The sequence below is a fragment of the Oncorhynchus keta genome, chromosome 15 (genome assembly GCF_023373465.1).
Source record: "Oncorhynchus keta strain PuntledgeMale-10-30-2019 chromosome 15, Oket_V2, whole genome shotgun sequence".
In the NCBI taxonomy this organism is placed as follows: Eukaryota; Metazoa; Chordata; class Actinopteri; order Salmoniformes; family Salmonidae; genus Oncorhynchus; species Oncorhynchus keta.
Genome location: NC_068435.1, coordinates 3780636 through 3799976, shown reverse-complemented (window position 1 = coordinate 3799976; position 19341 = coordinate 3780636). Strand labels below are relative to the sequence as shown.

At 47.5% G+C, this 19341-nt stretch overlaps 1 protein-coding gene across 1 annotated transcript in view; it reads right to left on the bottom strand.

The window, feature by feature from the left end:
- Positions 1 to 18298, bottom strand: part of LOC118378035 (guanine nucleotide-binding protein G(olf) subunit alpha) — a 131970-nt gene extending 113672 nt beyond the window's left edge. The window contains exon 1 of the mRNA XM_052462901.1: positions 17582 to 18298. Coding sequence (XP_052318861.1) covers positions 17582 to 18068 — 487 coding nt within the window. The 5' untranslated portion in view covers positions 18069 to 18298. The remainder of the gene's footprint in view (positions 1 to 17581) is intronic.
- Between the last annotated feature and the right edge of the window lie 1043 nt (positions 18299 to 19341).

Sequence of the window (19341 nt, the reverse complement as noted above, 5' to 3'; positions counted from 1 at the left end):
TACTTTTCTGGGCGTAGCCAGCCTGCTTTTCTCTCTATTTTTCTGGGCGTAGCCAGCCTGCTTTTCTCTCTACTTTTCTGGGCGTAGCCAGCCTGCCTTTCTCTCTACTTTTCTGGGCGTAGCCAGCCTGCCTTTCTCTCTACTTTTCTGGGCGTAGCCAGCCTGCCTTTCTCTCTACTTTTCTGGGCGTAGCCAGCCTGCCTTTCTCTCTACTTTTCTGGGCGTAGCCAGCCTGCCTTTCTCTCTACTTTTCTGGGCGTAGCCAGCCTGCCTTTCTCTCTACTTTTCTGGGCGTAGCCAGCCTGCTTTTCTCTCTACGTTTCTGGGCGTAGCCAGCCTGCCTTTCTCTCTACTTTTCTGGGCGTAGCCAGCCTGCTTTTCTCTCTACTTTTCTGGGCGTAGCCAGCCTGCTTTTCTCTCTACTTTTCTGGGCGTAGCCAGCCTGCTTTTCTCTCTACTTTTCTGGGCGTAGCCAGCCTGCTTTTCTCTCTACTTTTCTGGGCGTAGCCAGCCTACTTTTCTCTCTACTTTTCTGGGCGTAGCCAGCCTGCTTTTCTGGGCGTAGCCAGCCTGCTTTTCTCTCTACTTTTCTGGGTGTAGCCAGCCTGCTTTTCTCTCTACTTTTCTGGGTGTAGCCAGCCTGCTTTTCTTTGTGTAGCCAGCCTGCTTTTCTCAAATTTTCCGGCATAGCCAGCCTGCTTTTCTCTACTTTTCTGGGCGTAGCCAGCATGCTTTTCTCTCTACTTATCTGGGTGTATCCAGCCTTCTTTTCTCAAATTTTCTGGGCGTTGCCAGCCTGCTTTTCTCTACTTTTCTGGGCGTTGCCAGCCTGCTTTTCTCTCTACTGTTCTGGGTGTAGCCAGCATGCTTTTCTCTCTACTTATCTGGGTGTAGCCAGCCTGTTTTTTTCTACTTTTCTGGGTGTAGCCAGCCTGCTTTTTCGCTCTACTTTTCTGAGCGTAGCCAGCCTGCTTTTCTCTCTACTTTTCTGGGCGTAAAATGCAAGACTAACTTTAAGCAAAACATTAGGAAATGTAGCTGGCTACATTCTTTCTATGACAGACATTAGAAATATGATGGCCATACATAATTTTGCAAAAAAATACCTTGTTTTTTCCATTGTATTTACTTGTGTGGCTGCCAGCCAAATAGCATCGCACTTCTGCTCTCTGATAAAACAGGAAGCTTTTTTTATGTTGCATGTGTTGCACTAAATGTGTTTTCTGTGAAGGAAAACTATAGTTGTACGTCCCTGATCACTCTATTGAAGCAAAATAACTCTGACTTTCAATTTAAACACGACCCCTGTCAACACACAGCTGGACTCCCCTGTTCCCACTTCCTCCCGTCGTGCTATTTACAAAACAAACACGTGACAGGAACCACTGTCCTGGGGAACTATGATACATTATGAAAAGTAAGAGGTGAAATGAAGAACGGATTCTGCTTCATCTCCTAACGTACTGCACAAGTAGGTATTTACTTAAAAAAAGTATAAATTCTACAAATAATTTCTTGATAAAAATAAATAGTTTAAAATGTTATAGAAAAACCATCCTGTGGCTATTCCCAAATTACCCGGATTACAGTATATACGGAATACCAGCGACCTAATGGAAGGCCTGGAGTCTATCAAGGAGAGGAACTCAACTGGGCTCTCTGCTTAAATGTAGTTTAGGGCTGTATGTATCAAGCGTCTCAGAGTAGGAGTGCTGGTCTACGATCAGTTTTGCCATTTTTATCAGCATAGAGACATCGTCCTCCACTACTATGTTAAAACTGATTGGGTAATAAATAACTTATTCGTGAATAAGTCTATCAACTAGTTATAAACCCTTAACAACCCCCTTAGAGTGTTGTTGCATGCTTTAGTACTGTAATGAATAGCCTGTGATCCTTCCTATTGGCCTCCACATAGATTAACAGTGTTGTGAGTAAAACAGGGTTCTCCACATAGATTACCAGTGTTGTGAGTAAAACAGGGTTCTCCACATAGATTACCAGTGTTGAGTAAAACAGGGTTCTCCACATAGATTTCCAGTGTTGTGAGTAAAACAGGGTTCTCCACATAGATTACCAGTGTTGTCAGTAAAACAGGGTTCTCCACATAGATTACCAGTGTTGTCAGTAAAACAGGGTTCTCCACATAGATTACCAGTGTTGTGAGTAAAACAGGGTTCTCCACATAGATTACCAGTGTTGTGAGTAAAACAGGGTTCTCCACATAGATTACCAGTGTTGAGTAAAACAGGGTTCTCCACATAGATTACCAGTGTTGTGAGTAAAACAGGGTTCTCCACATAGATTACCAGTGTTGTGAGTAAAACAGGGTTCTCCACATAGATTACCAGTGTTGTGAGTAAAACAGGGTTCTCCACATAGATTACCAGTGTTGTGAGTAAAACAGGGTTCTCCACATAGATTACCAGTGTTGTGAGTAAAACAGGGTTCTCCACATAGATTTCCAGTGTTGTGAGTAAAACAGGGTTCTCCACATAGATTACCAGTGTTGTGAGTAAAACAGGGTTCTCCACATAGATTACCAGTGTTGTGAGTAAAACAGGGTTTTGAACAGTATCTGAACAGTTACAGTCCAACCCCCCCCACCCCAATCTGAACAGATACAGTCCAACCCCCCACCCCCACCTGAACAGATACAGTCCAACCCCCCACCCCCACCCCCACCCCCATCTGAACAGATACAGTCCAACGCCCCCACCCCCACCCCCACCTGAACAGATACAGTCCAACCCCCCACCCCCCACCCCCATCTGAACAGATACAGTCCAACGCCCCCACCCCCACCTGAACAGATACAGTCCAACGCCCCCACCCCCACCCCCACCTGAACAGATACAGTCCAACCCCCACCCCCATCTGAACAGTTACAGTCCAACCCCCCCCATCTGAACAGTTAGTCCAACCCCCCCCCACCTGAACAGTTACAGTCCAACCCCCCCCACCTGAACAGTTAAGTCCACCCCCCCCCATCTGAACAGTTACAGTCCAACCCCCACCCCCCACCCCCACCTGAGCAGTTACAGTCCAACCCCCCATCTGAACAGTTACAGTCCAACCCCCCACCCCCATCTGAACAGTTACAGTCCAACCCCCACCCCCACCCCCACCTGAGCAGTTACAGTCCAACCCCCACCCCCATCTGAACAGTTACAGTCCAACCCCCCACCCCCACCTGAGCAGTTACAGTCCAACCCCCCACCCCCATCTGAACAGTTACAGTCCAACCCCCACCCCCACCCCATCTGAACAGTTACAGTCCAACCCCCCCACCCCCACCTGAGCAGTTACAGTCCCCACCCCCATCTGAACAGTTACAGTCCAACCCCCCCCACCCCCATCTGAACAGTTACAGTCCAACCCCCACCCCCATCTGAACAGTTACAGTCCAACCCCCCACCCCCCACCTGAACAGTTACAGTCCAACCCCCCACCCGAGCAGTTACAGTCCAACCCCCACCCCCATCTGAACAGTTACAGTCCAACCCCCCACCACCACCTGAGCAGTTACAGTCCAACCCCCCCCACCTGAGCAGTTACAGTCCAACCCCCCACCCCCATCTGAACAGTTACAGTCCAACCCCCACCCCCATCTGAACAGTTACAGTCCAACCCCCCCCATCTGAACAGTTAGTCCAACCCCCCCCATCTGAACAGTTACAGTCCAACCCCACCCCCCACCCCCACCTGAGCAGTTACAGTCCAACCCCCCACCCCCATCTGAACAGTTACAGTCCAACCCCCACCCCCCACCTGAACAGTTACAGTCCAACCCCCCATCTGAACAGTTACAGTCCAACCCCCCACCTGAACAGTTACAGTCCAACCCCCCATCTGAACAGTTACAGTCCAACCCCCCCCCCCCCCCCCCCCCCACCTGAGCAGTTACAGTCCAACCCCCACCCCCATCTGAACAGTTACAGTCCAACCCCCCCCATCTGAACAGTTAGTCCAACCCCCCCACCTGAACAGTTACAGTCCAACCCCCCACCCCCCACCCCCACCTGAGCAGTTACAGTCCAACCCCCCCACCCCCCACCCCCACCTGAGCAGTTACAGTCCAACCCCCACCCCCATCTGAACAGTTACAGTCCAACCCCCCACCCCCATCTGAACAGTTACAGTCCAACCCCCCATCATCTGAACAGTTAGTCCAACCCCCCCCCCCCCATCTGAACAGTTAGTCCAACCCCCCCACCCCCATCTGAACAGTTACAGTCCAACCCCCACCCCCATCTGAACAGTTACAGTCCAACCCCCCCCATCTGAACAGTTAGTCCAACCCCCCATCTGAACAGTTACAGTCCAACCCCCACCCCCCACCCCCACCTGAGCAGTTACAGTCCCCCACCCCCATCTGAACAGTTACAGTCCAACCCCCACCCCCCACCCCCACCTGAGCAGTTACAGTCCAACCCCCCCCCCCCATCTGAACAGTTACAGTCCAACCCCCCACCTGAACAGTTACAGTCCAACCCCCCATCTGAACAGTTACAGTCCAACCCCCCATCTGAACAGTTACAGTCCACCCCCCACCCCCACCTGAACAGTTACAGTCCAACCCCCCACCCCCATCTGAACAGTTACAGTCCAACCCCCCCCCATCTGAACAGTTACAGTCCACCCCCCACCTGAACAGTTACAGTCCAACCCCCCCCCATCTGAACAGTTACAGTCCAACCCCCCCCACCCCCCACCCCCACCTGAGCAGTTACAGTCCAACCCCCACCCCCATCTGAACAGTTACAGTCCAACCCCCCATCTGAACAGTTAGTCCAACCCCCCCACCTGAACAGTTACAGTCCAACCCCCCCCCACCCCCACACCCCCACCTGAGCAGTTACAGTCCAACCCCCCACCCCCCACCCCCACCTGAGCAGTTACAGTCCAACCCCCACCCCATCTGAACAGTTACAGTCCAACCCCCACCCCCATCTGAACAGTTACAGTCCAACCCCCCCATCTGAACAGTTAGTCCACCCCCCTGAACAGTTACAGTCCAACCCCCATCTGAACAGTTACAGTCCAACGCCCCCCACCTGAACAGTTACAGTCCAACCCCCCATCTGAACAGTTACAGTCCAACGCCCCCCACCTGAACAGTTACAGTCCAACCCCCCATCTGAACAGTTACAGTCCAACGCCCCCCCCATCTGAACAGTTACAGTCCAATGCCCCCCACCTGAACAGTTACAGTCCAACCCCCCCACCTGAACAGTTACAGTCCAACCCCCATCTGAACAGTTACAGTCCAACCCCCCCCCATCTGAACAGTTACAGTCCAACCCCCCCCATCTGAACAGTTACAGTCCAACCCCCCCCATCTGAACAGTTACAGTCCAACCCCCCATCTGAACAGTTACAGTCCAACGCCCCCCCATCTGGACAGTTAGTCCAACCCCCCCCGTCTGACCAGTTCAGACATTTCAGAGAGAAAGAGGAATAAGGTGGACACCCAGTGATTTATAACGTCCTGATGAAAGCCATGTGAATGGTTGGCCCCTATGTATAAAGACTAGTGTGGATGGATGGCCCCTATGTATAAAGACTAGTGTGGATGGATGGCCCCTATGTATAAAGACTAGTGTGGATGGATGGCCCCTATGTATAAAGACTAGTGTGGATGGATGGCCCCTATGTATAAAGACTAGTGTGAATGGTTGGCCCCTATGTATAAAGACTAGTGTGGATGGTTGGCCCCTATGTATAAAGACTAGTGTGGATGGTTGGCCCCTATGTATAAAGACTAGGGTGGATGGTTGGCCCCTATGTATAAAGACTAGGGTGGATGGTTGGCCCCTATGTATAAAGACTAGGGTGGATGGTTGGCCCCTATGTATAAAGACTAGGGTGGATGGTTGGCCCCTATGTATAAAGACTAGTGTGAATGGTTGGCCCCTATGTATAAAGACTAGTGTGAATGGTTGGCCCCTATGTATAAAGACTAGTGTGAATGGTTGGCCCCTATGTATAAAGACTGGGGTGGATGGTTGGCCCCTATGTATAAAGACTAGGGTGGATGGTTGGCCCCTATGTATAAAGACTAGTGTGGATGGTTGGCCCCTATGTATAAAGACTGGGGTGGATGGTTGGCCCCTATGTATAAAGACTAGGGTGGATGGTTGGCCCCTATGTATAAAGACGAGGGTGGATGGTTGGCCCCTATGTATAAAGACGAGAGTGGATGGTTGGCCCCTATGTATAAAGACTAGTGTGGATGGTTGGCCCCTATGTATAAAGACGAGGGTGGATGGTTGGCCCCTATGTATAAAGACTAGGGTGGATGGTTGGCCCCTATGTATAAAGACTAGGGTGGATGGTTGGCCCCTATGTATAAAGACTAGGGTGGATGGTTGGCCCCTATTTATAAAGACGAGGGTGGATGGTTGGCCCCTATTTATAAAGACGAGGGTGGATGGTTGGCCCCTATGTATAAAGACGAGGGTGGATGGATGGCCCCTATGTATAAAGACGAGGGTGGATGGATGGCCCCTATGTATAAAGACTAGGGTGGATGGTTGGCCCCTATTTATAAAGACGAGGGTGGATGGTTGGCCCCTATGTATAAAGACTAGGGTGGATGGTTGGCCCCTATTTATAAAGACGAGGGTGGATGGTTGGCCCCTATGTATAAAGACTAGGGTGGATGGTTGGCCCCTATGTATAAAGACTAGGGTGGATGGTTGGCCCCTATTTATAAAGACGAGGGTGGATGGTTGGCCCCTATGTATAAAGACGAGGGTGGATGGTTGGCCCCTATGTATAAAGACTAGGGTGGATGGTTGGCCCCTATTTATAAAGACGAGGGTGGATGGTTGGCCCCTATGTATAAAGACTAGTGTGGATGGTTGGCCCCTATGTATAAAGACTAGTGTGGATGGTTGGCCCCTATGTATAAAGACTAGTGTGGATGGTTGGCCCCTATGTATAAAGACTAGGGTGGATGGTTGGCCCCTATGTATAAAGACTAGGGTGGATGGATGGCCCCTATGTATAAAGACTAGGGTGGATGGTTGGCCCCTATGTATAAAGACTAGGGTGGATGGTTGGCCCCTATGTATAAAGACTAGGGTGGATGGTTGGCCCCTATGTATAAAGACTAGGGTGGATGGATGGCCCCTATGTATAAAGACTAGGGTGGATGGTTGGCCCCTATGTATAAAGACTAGGGTGGATGGTTGGCCCCTATGTATAAAGACTAGGGTGGATGGTTGGCCCCTATGTATAAAGACTAGGGTGGATGGTTGGCCCCTATGTATAAAGACTAGGGTGGATGGTTGGCCCCTATGTATAAAGACTAGGGTGGATGGTTGGCCCCTATGTATAAAGACTAGGGTGGATGGTTGGCCCCTATGTATAGAGACTAGGGTGGATGGTTGGCCCCTATGTATAAAGACGAGGGTGCATGGTTGGCCCCTATGTATAAAGACTGGGGTGGATGGTTGGCCCCTATGTATAAAGACGAGGGTGGATGGTTGGCCCCTATGTATAAAGACTAGGGTGGATGGTTGGCCCCTATGTATAGAGACTAGGGTGGATGGTTGGCCCCTATGTATAAAGACTAGGGTGGATGGTTGGCCCCTATGTATAAAGACTGGGGTGGATGGTTGGCCCCTATGTATAAAGACTAGGGTGGATGGTTGGCCCCTATGTATAAAGACTAGGGTGGATGGTTGGCCCCTATGTATAAAGACTAGTGTGGATGGTTGGCCCCTATGTATAAAGACTAGTGTGGATGGTTGGCCCCTATGTATAAAGACGAGGGTGGATGGTTGGCCCCTATGTATAAAGACGAGGGCGGATGGTTGGCCCCTATGTATAAAGACTAGGGTAGTGTGGATGGTTGGCCCCTATGTATAAAGACTAGTGTGGATGGTTGGCCCCTATGTATAAAGACTAGTGTGGATGGTTGGCCCCTATGTATAAAGACTAGTGTGGATGGTTGGCCCCTATGTATAAAAGACTAGGGTGGATGGTTGGCCCCTATGTATAAAGACTAGGGTGGATGGTTGGCCCCTATGTATAAAGACTAGGGTAGTGTCGATGGTTGGCCCCTATGTATAAAGACTAGGGTAGTGTGGATGGTTGGCCCCTATGTATAAAGACTAGGGTAGTGTGGATGGTTGGCCCCTATGTATAAAGACTAGGGTAGTGTGGATGGTTGGCCCCTATGTATAAAGACTAGGGTAGTGTGGATGGTTGGCCCCTATGTATAAAGACAAGGGTAGTGTGGATGGTTGGCCCCTATGTATAAAGACTAGGGTAGTGTGGATGGTTGGCCCCTATGTATAAAGACTAGGGTAGTGTGGATGGTTGGCCCCTATGTATAAAGACTAGTGTGGATGGTTGGCCCCTATGTATAAAGACTAGTGTGGATGGTTGGCCCCTATGTATAAAGACTAGGGTGGATGGTTGGCCCCTATGTATAAAGACTAGGGTGGATGGATGGCCCCTATGTATAAAGACTAGGGTGGATGGTTGGCCCCTATGTATAAAGACTAGGGTGGATGGTTGGCCCCTATGTATAAAGACTAGGGTAGTGTGGATGGTTGGCCCCTATGTATAAAGACTAGGGTAGTGTGGATGGTTGGCCCCTATGTATAAAGACTAGGGTAGTGTGGATGGTTGGCCCCTATGTATAAAGACCAGGGTAGTGTGGATGGTTGGCCCCTATGTATAAAGACTAGGGTAGTGTGGATGGTTGGCCCCTATGTATAAAGACTAGTGTTGTGTGGATGGTTGGCCCCTATGTATAAAGAGAAGTGTGGATGGTTGGCCCCTATGTATAAAGAGAAGTGTGGATGGTTGGCCCCTATGTATAAAGACTAGTGTGGATGGTTGGCCCCTGTACAGTGGGGCAAAAAAGTATTTAGTTAGCCACCAATTGTGCAAGTTCTCCCACTTCAAAAGATGAGAGAGGCCTGTAATGTTCATCATAGGTACACTTCAACTATGACAGACAAAATGAGAAGAAAGAAAATCCTAAAAATCACATTGTAGGATTTTTTATGAATTTATTTGCAAATTATGGTGGAAAATAAGTATTTAGTCAATAACAAAAGTTTCTCAATAATGTTATATACCCTTTGTTGGCAATGACAGAGGTCAAACATTTTCTGTAAGTCTTCACAAGGTTTTCAAACACTGTTGCTGGTATTTTGGCCCATTCCTCCATGCAGATCTCCTCTAGAGCGGTGATGTTTTGGGGCTGTTGCTGGGCAACACGGACTTTCAACTCTATGGGGTTGAGATCTGGAGACTGGCTAGTTCACTCCATGACCTTGAAATGCTTCTTACGAAGCCACTCCTTCGTTGCCCGAGCGGTGAGTTTGGGATCATTGTCATGCTGAAAGACCCAGCCACGTTTCATATTCAATGCCCTTGCTGATGGAAGGAGGGTTTTCACTCAAAATCTCATGATACATGGCCCCATTCATTCTTTCCTTTACACAGATCAGTCGTCCTGGTCCCTTTGCAGAAAAACAGCCCCAAAGCATGATGTTTTGGCCTGGACATGTAGTGGCTTAAGCAGGGGGACACGTCTGGCACTGCAGGATTTGAGTCCCTGGCAGCGTAGTGTGTTACTGATGGTAGGCTTTGTTACTTTGGTCCCAGCTCTCTGCAGGTCATTCACTAGGTCCCCCCGTGTGGTTCTGGAATTTTTACTCACCGTTCTTGTGATCATTTTGACCCCACGGGGTGAGATCTTGCGTGGAGTCCCAGATCGAGGGAGATTATCAGTGGTCTTGTATGTCTTCCATTTCCTAATAATTGCTCCCACAGTTGATTTCTTCAAACCAAGCTGCTTACCAATTGCAGATTCAGTCTTCCCAGCCTGGTGCAGGTCTACAATTTTGTTTCTGGTGTCCTTTGACAGCTCTTTGGTCTTGGCCATAGTGGAGTTTGCAGTGTGACTGTTTGAGGTTGTGGACAGGTGTCTTTTATACTGATAACAAGTTCAAACAGGTGCCATTAATACAGGTAACGAGTGGAGGACAGAGGAGCCTCTTAAAGAAGAAGTTACAGGTCTGTGAGAGCGAGAAATCTTGCTTGTTCTTAGGTAGCCAAATACTTATTTTCCAACATAAATTCATTAAAAATTCTACAATGTGATTTTCTGGATTTTTTTTCTTCTCATTTTGTCTGTCATAGTTGAAGTGTACCTATGGTGAAAATTACAGGCCTCTCTCATATTTTTAAGTGGGAGAACTTGCACAATTGGTGGCTGACGAAATACTTTTTTGCCCCACTGTATAAAGACTAGGGTAGTGTGGATGGTTGGCCCCTATGTATAAAGACTAGGGTAGTGTGGATGGTTGGCCCCTATGTATAAAGACTGGGGTGGATGGTTGGCCCCTATGTATAAAGACTAGGGTGGATGGTTGGCCCCTATGTATAAAGACTAGGGTGGATGGTTGGCCCCTATGTATAAAGACTAGGGTAGTGTGGATGGTTGGCCCCTATGTATAAAGACTAGGGTAGTGTGGATGGTTGGCCCCTATGTATAAAGGGTAGTGTGGATGGTTGGCCCCTATGTATAAAGGGTAGTGTGGATGGTTGGCCCCTATGTATCAAGACTATGGTGGATGGTTGGCCCCTATGTATAAAGACTAGGGTAGTGTGGATGGTTGGCCCCTATGTATAAAGACTAGGGTAGTGTGGATGGTTGACCCCTATGTATAAAGACTAGGGTAGTGTGGATGGTTGGCCCCTATGTATAAAGACTAGTGTGGATGGTTGGCCCCTATGTATAAAGAATAGTGTGGATGGTTGGCCCCTATGTATAAAGAATAGTGTGGATGGATGGCCCCTATGTATAAAGACTAGGGTAGTGTGGATAGTTGGCCCCTATGTATAAAGAGTAGGGTTGTGTGGATGGTTGGCCCCTATGTATAAAGACTAGGGTAGTATGGATGGTTGGCCCCTTATGTATAAAGACTAGGGTGGATGGTTGGCCCCTATGTATAAAGAGTAGGGTAGTGTGGATGGTTGGTTGGCTACTATGTATAAAGACTAGGGTGGATGGTTGGCCCCTATGTATAAAGAGTAGGGTAGTGTGGATGGTTGGCCCCTATGTATAAAGATTGGGGTGGATGGTTGGCCCCTATGTATAAAGACTAGGGTGGATGGTTGGCCCCTATGTATAAAGACTAGGGTGGATGGTTGGCCCCTATGTATAAAGACTAGGGTGGATGGTTGGCCCCTATGTATAAAGACTGGGGTGGATGGTTGGCCCCTATGTATAAAGACTAGGGTGGATGGTTGGCCCCTATGTATAAAGACTAGGGTGGATGGTTGGCCCCTATGTATAAAGACTAGGGTGGATGGATGGCCCCTATGTATAAAGACTAGGGTGGATGGTTGGCCCCTATGTATAAAGACTAGGGTGGATGGTTGGCCCCTATGTATAAAGACTAGGGTGGATGGTTGGCCCCTATGTATAAAGACTAGGGTGGATGGTTGGCTCCTATGTATAAAGACTAGTGTGGATGGTTGGCCCCTATGTATAAAGACTAGTGTGGATGGTTGGCCCCTATGTATAAAGACTAGTGTGGATGGTTGGCCCCTATGCATAAAGACTAGTGTGGATGGTTGGCCCCTATGTATAAAGACTAGGGTGGATGGTTGGCCCCTATGTATAAAGACTAGGGTAGTGTGGATGGTTGGCCCCTATGTATAAAGACTAGGGTAGTGTGGATGGTTGGCCCCTATGTATAAAGACTAGGGTAGTGTGGATGGTTGGCCCCTATGTATAAAGACTAGGGTAGTGTGGATGGTTGGCCCCTATGTATAAAGACTAGGGTAGTGTGGATGGTTGGCCCCTATGTATAAAGACTAGGGTAGTGTGGATGGTTGGCCCCTATGTATAAAGACTAGGGTAGTGTGGATGGTTGGCCCCTATGTATAAAGAGAAGTGTGGATGGTTGGCCCCTATGTATAAAGAGAAGTGTGGATGGTTGGCCCCTATGTATAAAGAGTAGTGTGGATGGATGGCCCCTATGTATAAAGACTAGGGTAGTGTGGATGGTTGGCCCCTATGTATAAAGACTAGTGTGGATGGTTGGCCTCTATGTATAAAGACTAGGGTGGATGGATGGCCCCTATGTATAAAGACTAGGGTGGATGGATGGCCCCTATGTATAAAGACTAGGGTGGATGGTTGGCCCCTATGTATAAAGACTAGGGTGGATGGTTGGCCCCTATGTATAAAGACTAGGGTGGATGGTTGGCCCCTATGTATAAAGACTAGGGTGGATGGTTGGCCCCTATGTATAAAGACTAGTGTGGATGGTTGGCCCCTATGTATAAAGACTAGTGTGGATGGTTGGCCCCTATGTATAAAGACTAGTGTGGATGGTTGGCCCCTATGTATAAAGACTAGTGTGGATGGTTGGCCCCTATGTATAAAGACTAGTGTGGATGGTTGGCCCCTATGTATAAAGACTAGTGTGGATGGTTGGCCCCTATGTATAAAGACTAGTGTGAATGGTTGGCCCCTATGTATAAAGACTAGGGTAGTGTGGATGGTTGGCCCCTATGTATAAAGACTAGGGTAGTGTGGATGGTTGGCCCCTATGTATAAAGACTAGGGTAGTGTGGATGGTTGGCCCCTATGTATAAGGACTAGGGTAGTGTGGATGGTTGGCCCCTATGTATAAAGACTAGGGTAGTGTGGATGGTTGGCCCCTATGTATAAAGACTAGGGTAGTGTGGATGGTTGGCCCCTATGTATAAAGACTAGGGTAGTGTGGATGGTTGGCCCCTATGTATAAAGAGAAGTGTGGATGGTTGGCCCCTATGTATAAAGAGAAGTGTGGATGGTTGGCCCCTATGTATAAAGAGTAGTGTGGATGGATGGCCCCTATGTATAAAGACTAGGGTAGTGTGGATGGTTGGCCCCTATGTATAAAGACTAGTGTGGATGGTTGGCCCCTATGTATAAAGAGAAGTGTGGATGGTTGGCCCCTATGTATAAAGAGAAGTGTGGATGGTTGGCCCCTATGTATAAAGAGTAGTGTGGATGGTTGGCCCCTATGTATAAAGAGTAGTGTGGATGGTTGGCCCCTATGTATAAAGAGTAGTGTGGATGGATGGCCCCTATGTATAAAGAGTAGTGTGGATGGATGGCCCCTATGTATAAAGACTAGGGTAGTGTGGATGGTTGGCCCCTATGTATAAAGAGTAGTGTGGATGGATGGCCCCTATGTATAAAGACTAGGGTAGTGTGGATGGTTGGCCCCTATGTATAAAGAGTAGTGTGGATGGTTGGCCCCTATGTATAAAGAGTAGTGTGGATGGTTGGCCCCTCCCTGTACAGTGGGGAAAAAAGTATTTAGTTAGCCACCAATTGTGCAAGTTCTCCCACTTCAAAAGATGAGAGAGGCCTGTAATGTTCATCATAGGTACACTTCAACTATGACAGACAAAATGAGAAGAAAGAAAATCCTAAAAATCACATTGTAGGATTTTTTTATGAATTTATTTGCAAATTATGGTGGAAAATAAGTATTTGGTCAATAACAAAAGTTTATCTCAATACTTTGTTATATACCCTTTGTTGGCAATGACAGAGGTCAAACGTTTTCTGTAAGTCTTCACACGGTTTTCAAACACTGTTGCTGGTATTTTGGCCCATTCCTCCATGCAGATCTCCTCTAGAGCGGTGATGTTTTGGGGCTGTTGCTGGGCAACACGGACTTTCAACTCTATGGGGTTGAGATCTGGAGACTGGCTAGTTCACTCCATGACCTTGAAATGCTTCTTACGAAGCCACTCCTTCGTTGCCCGAGCGGTGAGTTTGGGATCATTGTCATGCTGAAAGACCCAGCCACGTTTCATATTCAATGCCCTTGCTGATGGAAGGAGGGTTTTCACTCAAAATCTCATGATACATGGCCCCATTCATTCTTTCCTTTACACAGATCAGTCGTCCTGGTCCCTTTGCAGAAAAACAGCCCCAAAGCATGATGTTTTGGCCTGGACATGTAGTGGCTTAAGCAGGGGGACACGTCTGGCACTGCAGGATTTGAGTCCCTGGCAGCGTAGTGTGTTACTGATGGTAGGCTTTGTTACTTTGGTCCCAGCTCTCTGCAGGTCATTCACTAGGTCCCCCGTGTGGTTCTGTGATTTTTGCTCACCGTTCTTGTGATCATTTTGACCCCACGGGGTGAGATCTTGCGTGGAGTCCCAGATCGAGGAGATTATCAGTGGTCTTGTATGTCTTCCATTTCCTAATAATTGCTCCCACAGTTGATTTCTTCAAACCAAGCTGCTTACCAATTGCAGATTCAGTCTTCCCAGCCTGGTGCAGGTCTACAATTTTGTTTCTGGTGTCCTTTGACAGCTCTTTGGTCTTGGCCATAGTGGAGTTTGGAGTGTGACTGTTTGAGGTTGTGGACAGGTGTCTTTTATACTGATAACAAGTTCAAACAGGTGCCATTAATACATGTCCTCCACTCGTTAATGGAGGACAGAGGAGCCTCTTAAAAAAGAAGTTACAGGTCTGTGAGAGCCAGAAATCTTGCTTGTTCTTAGGTAGCCAAATACTTATTTTCCAACATAAATTCATTAAAAATTCTACAATGTGATTTTCTGGATTTTTTTCTTCTCATTTTGTCTGTCATAGTTGAAGTGTACCTATGGTGAAAATTACAGCCCTCTCTCATATTTTTAAGTGGGAGAACTTGCACAATTGGTGGCTGACAAAATACTTTTTGCCCCACTGTATAAAGACTAGGGTAGTGTGGATGGTTGGCCCCTATGTATAAAGAGAAGTGTGGATGGTTGGCCCCTATGTATAAAGAGAAGTGTGGATGGTTGGCCCCTATGTATAAAGACTAGGGTGGATGGTTGGCTACTATGTATAAAGACTATGGTAGTGTGGATGGTTGGCCCCTATGTATAAAGACTAGGGTAGTATGGATGGTTGGCCCCTTATGTATAAAGACTAGGGTGGATGGTTGGCCCCTATGTATAAAGAGTAGGGTAGTGTGGATGGTTGGCTACTATGTATAAAGACTAGGGTGGATGGTTGGCCCCTATGTATAAAGAGTAGGGTAGTGTGGATGGTTGGCCCCTATGTATAAAGACTGGGGTGGATGGTTGGCCCCTATGTATAAAGACTAGGGTGGATGGTTGGCCCCTATGTATAAAGACTAGGGTGGATGGTTGGCCCCTATGTATAAAGACTAGGGTGGATGGTTGGACCCTATGTATAAAGACTAGGGTGGATGGTTGGCCCCTATGTATAAAGACTAGGGTGGATGGTTGGCCCCTATGTATAAAGACTAGTGTGGATGGTTGGCCCCTATGTATAAAGACTAGGGTGGATGGTTGGCCCCTATGTATAAAGACTAGGGTGGATGGATGGCCCCTATGTATAAAGACTAGGGTGGATGGTTGGCCCCTATGTATAAAGACGAGGGTGGATGGTTGGCCCCTATGTATAAAGACTAGGGTGGATGGTTGGCTACTATGTATAAAGACTATGGTAGTGTGGATGGTTGGCCCCTATGTATAAAGACTAGGTTAGTGTGGATGAATGCCCCTATGAATAAAGAGTAGGATAGTGTGGTGGATGGTTGGCCCCTATGTATAAAGACTAGGTTAGTGTGGATGAATGCCCCTATGAATAAAGAGTAGGATAGTGTGGTGGATGGTTGGCCCCTATGTATAAAGACTAGGGTAGTGTGGATGAATGACCCCTATGTAGAAATACTAGGGTAGTGTGGATGAATGACCCCTATGTATAAAGACTAGGGTAGTGTGGATGGTTGGCCCCTATGTATAAAGACTAGGGTAGTGTGGATGGTTGGCCCCTATGTATAAAGACTAGGGTAGTGTGGATGGTTGGCCCCTATGTATAAAGACTAGGGTAGTGTGGATGGTTGGCCCCTATGTATAAAGACTAGGGTAGTGTGGATGGTTGGCCCCTATGTATAAAGACTGGGGTGGATGGTTGGCCCCTATGTATAAAGAGTAGTGTGGATGGTTGGCCCCTATGTATAAAGAGTAGTGTGGATGGATGGCCCCTATGTATAAAGACTAGGGTAGTGTGAATGGTTGGCCTCTATGTATAAAGAGTAGGATAGTGTGGTGGATGGTTGGCCCCTATGTATAAAGACTAGGGTAGTGTGGATGGTTGGCCCCTATGTATAAAGACTAGGGTAGTGTGAATGGTTGGCCCCTATGTATAAAGACTAGGGTAGTGTGGATGAATGACCCCTATGTAGAAAGACTAGGGTAGTGTGGATGAATGACCCCTATGTATAAAGACTAGGGTAGTGTGGATGAATGACCCCTATGTATAAAGACTAGGGTAGTGTGGTGGATGGTTGGCCCCTATGAATAAAGACTAGGGTAGTGTGGATGAATGCCCCTATGAATAAAGACTAGGGTAGTGTGGATGAATGCCCCTATGAATAAAGACTAGGGTAGTGTGGATGAATGCCCCTATGTATAAAGACTAGGATAGTGTGGTGGATGGTTGAGAGAAACCAAAAGAATGGAATTGATTTTAATGAGGCAATATAAAACCCTATATGGATTTGAACCACTTGTCAGCAAACTGTTTAGATTTACTTTGAAAGAATCCCACTATTCTATGATCTGATGAAGCCAATTTTCCCACAGCACTGACACACTGGGTAACACATTGACATAGAGAAAGCCACGCTGTGTAAAGGCAATGGGTGGTGCAGACATGGAGATAGAATCTATAGAAAAGGCTTGTGTTTCCCTGGCAATTTGACTGGTAAACTCAGGGTAGATTCACAATGGCTGCCAGTCCAACCATTATGCCATTATTGACTTGAATGGAGAGACCCATTCTATTGATGATATGTATATGGGTGCCGATGGCTAAGACTCGAGGAAGGAATCATTTTAAACTTCATGTGAATAAAAGGCCATTTAAAACATTTTAAAAACGTGTACATCTTCAATATTTAAAGTGTTGGGCTTTAGCCACTGGTCAGCCAACTGTAGCATCCATATTTTACACTTCATATTTATGCTAGTGTGTGTGTGTGTGTGTGTGTGTGTGTGTGTGTGTGTGTGTGTGTGTGTGTGTGTGTGTGTGTGTGTGTGTGTGTGTGTGTGTGTGTGTGTGTGTGTGTGATGAGACTAAGATGCGTTACAATAACAACCCGATCATTAGTGTTACTGTAACTGCAATCAAATATGATGTCGCGTTCACGTGCTAGTCAGAACTAAGACATTTGCGACTTGCCAAATGATTGAACGCAGCACGTGTATAACACTACAACCAGTTAGAAAAATCGAACATTTTAGAGTTTCCTAGTTCCAACTAGTAAGTGAACGCGACGTGAAAGATGTAGACAGGACAAGGGTAAACTGGGCAGACGTAGAGGATGAAGTAGGCTATGATATTCAACGTCCATCTTCAGTTCAGTCAAATGACGACTGCCGGGGATACCATTGAACGTGGAAAACGGGAGTGATATAAGCACACGCAGCACTGACCTCTCTAGCGACCTGAAATGCCGCAGTTCACGACAAAATGGAGATGATTAAATAATCTTCAAATAATGTGCCAACCTACCCAGTAATAGCAGCCGATGTGTCTGTTTGTACTCCCGTTTGAGCTCCTTTAACGCCCTGTCAATGTTCTTGCTGATTTTCTTCGCCTCCCTCTCGGCCTCCTTCTCCTCCACCAGCAGTTTGTCCCAGTTTTTCTGTTTTTGGGTGCTGGTTGTTTTCTGCAGCAGCTGTATTCGTCGACTGCGGTCCTTGCCCGTTCCCTTGCCTACTCCGCCTCCGTTCTGTATGAGCACTACATCGGTGCCCGTGTTGTCTCTACCGCGGGGCTCCCTGGGCGGGAGCTTGACTGTGTCCCCATGGCGTACTTGGCTGCTACCGTCTCGGAGCGACGAAGTCTCGCCATAACCCCCTGTGTCCTCTTGACGAGTTCCCCCGGCTCGGCAAGGTACAGCTGGGTCTGGCGGCTGATCCGAGTCCGAGGTAGCGTTTGAAATAGACCCGCTCAGGTCCCCGAAGAGCCGGGGACGCAGACTGTAGCACAGCCCCATGTTGGTGTGGCCAATATTTTTCCTCTGCAAATGTGGTATTTCATAAATTTAAATATACAAAAAAAATCCACCTTCACGTACCAGGTCTAGCACGAGATCGTTACATTGGAGCTCCAATGATGTGATTAAATTCAATATTTGATCCGAAAAGGTGAATGAATTATGCTCCAACATTTGCTATATGTCATTTTGCATTTTTCACCAGTCAGCCTTCGCTCCGTAGTTAGTGGATCACCTGATACCATACTGGACACTGCGGGTCCACCTTACCGTAAGTAAACCAAAAGCGTAAGCAGTCGGAAAAAGTCAGCCATCCACTGTGCAATTGCACCAAATCTACTGGGCGCTTTTTTAGGGGAAAGACACAGAACGTCATATTCACTACAGTAAGGCCATTTCGAGAAAGAATGCTGGTCATGGATTTTAATTTCATACGTAAAAAGACCACACTTGTGTCTGCATGCCCAGTAGTTATCAAATGTTATTGGTCACATACACATGGTTCGCAAGATGTCATCGCGAAATGATTGCGCTTCTAACCTCAGCAAAAAAAGAAACATCCTCTCATTGTCAACTGCGTTTATTTTCAGCAATCTTAACATGTGTAAATATTTGTATGAACATAATGTTCAACAACAGACATAAACTGAACAGGTTCCACAGACATGTGACTAACAGAAATGGAGTAATGTGTCCCTGAACAAAGGGGGGTCAAAATCAAAAGTAACAGTCAGTATCTGGTGTGGCCACCAGCTGCATTAAGTACTGCAGTGCATCTCCTCCCAATGGACTGCACCAGATTTGCCAGTATTTGCTGTGAGATGTTACCCCAGTCTTCTACCAAGGCACCTGCAAGTTCCTGGACATTTCTGGGAGGAATGGCCCTCACCCTCCAATCCAATGGGTCCCAGATGTACTCAATGGGATTGAGATCCGGGCTCTTCGCTGGCCATGGCAGAACACTGACATTCCTGTCTTGCAGGAAATCACGCACAGAACAAGCAGTATGGCTGGTGGCATTGTCATACTGGAGGGTCATGTCAGGATGAGCCTGCAGGAAGTGTACCACATGAGGGAGGAGGAGGTCTTCCCTGTAACGCACAGCGTTGAGATTGCCTGCAATGACAACAAGCTCAGTCAGATGACGCTGTGACACACCGCCCCAGACCATGACGGACCCTCCACCTCCAAATCGATCCCGCTCCAGAGTACAGGCCTCGGTGTAACGCTCATTCCTTCAACGATAAAAGCGAATTCCACCATCACCCCTGGT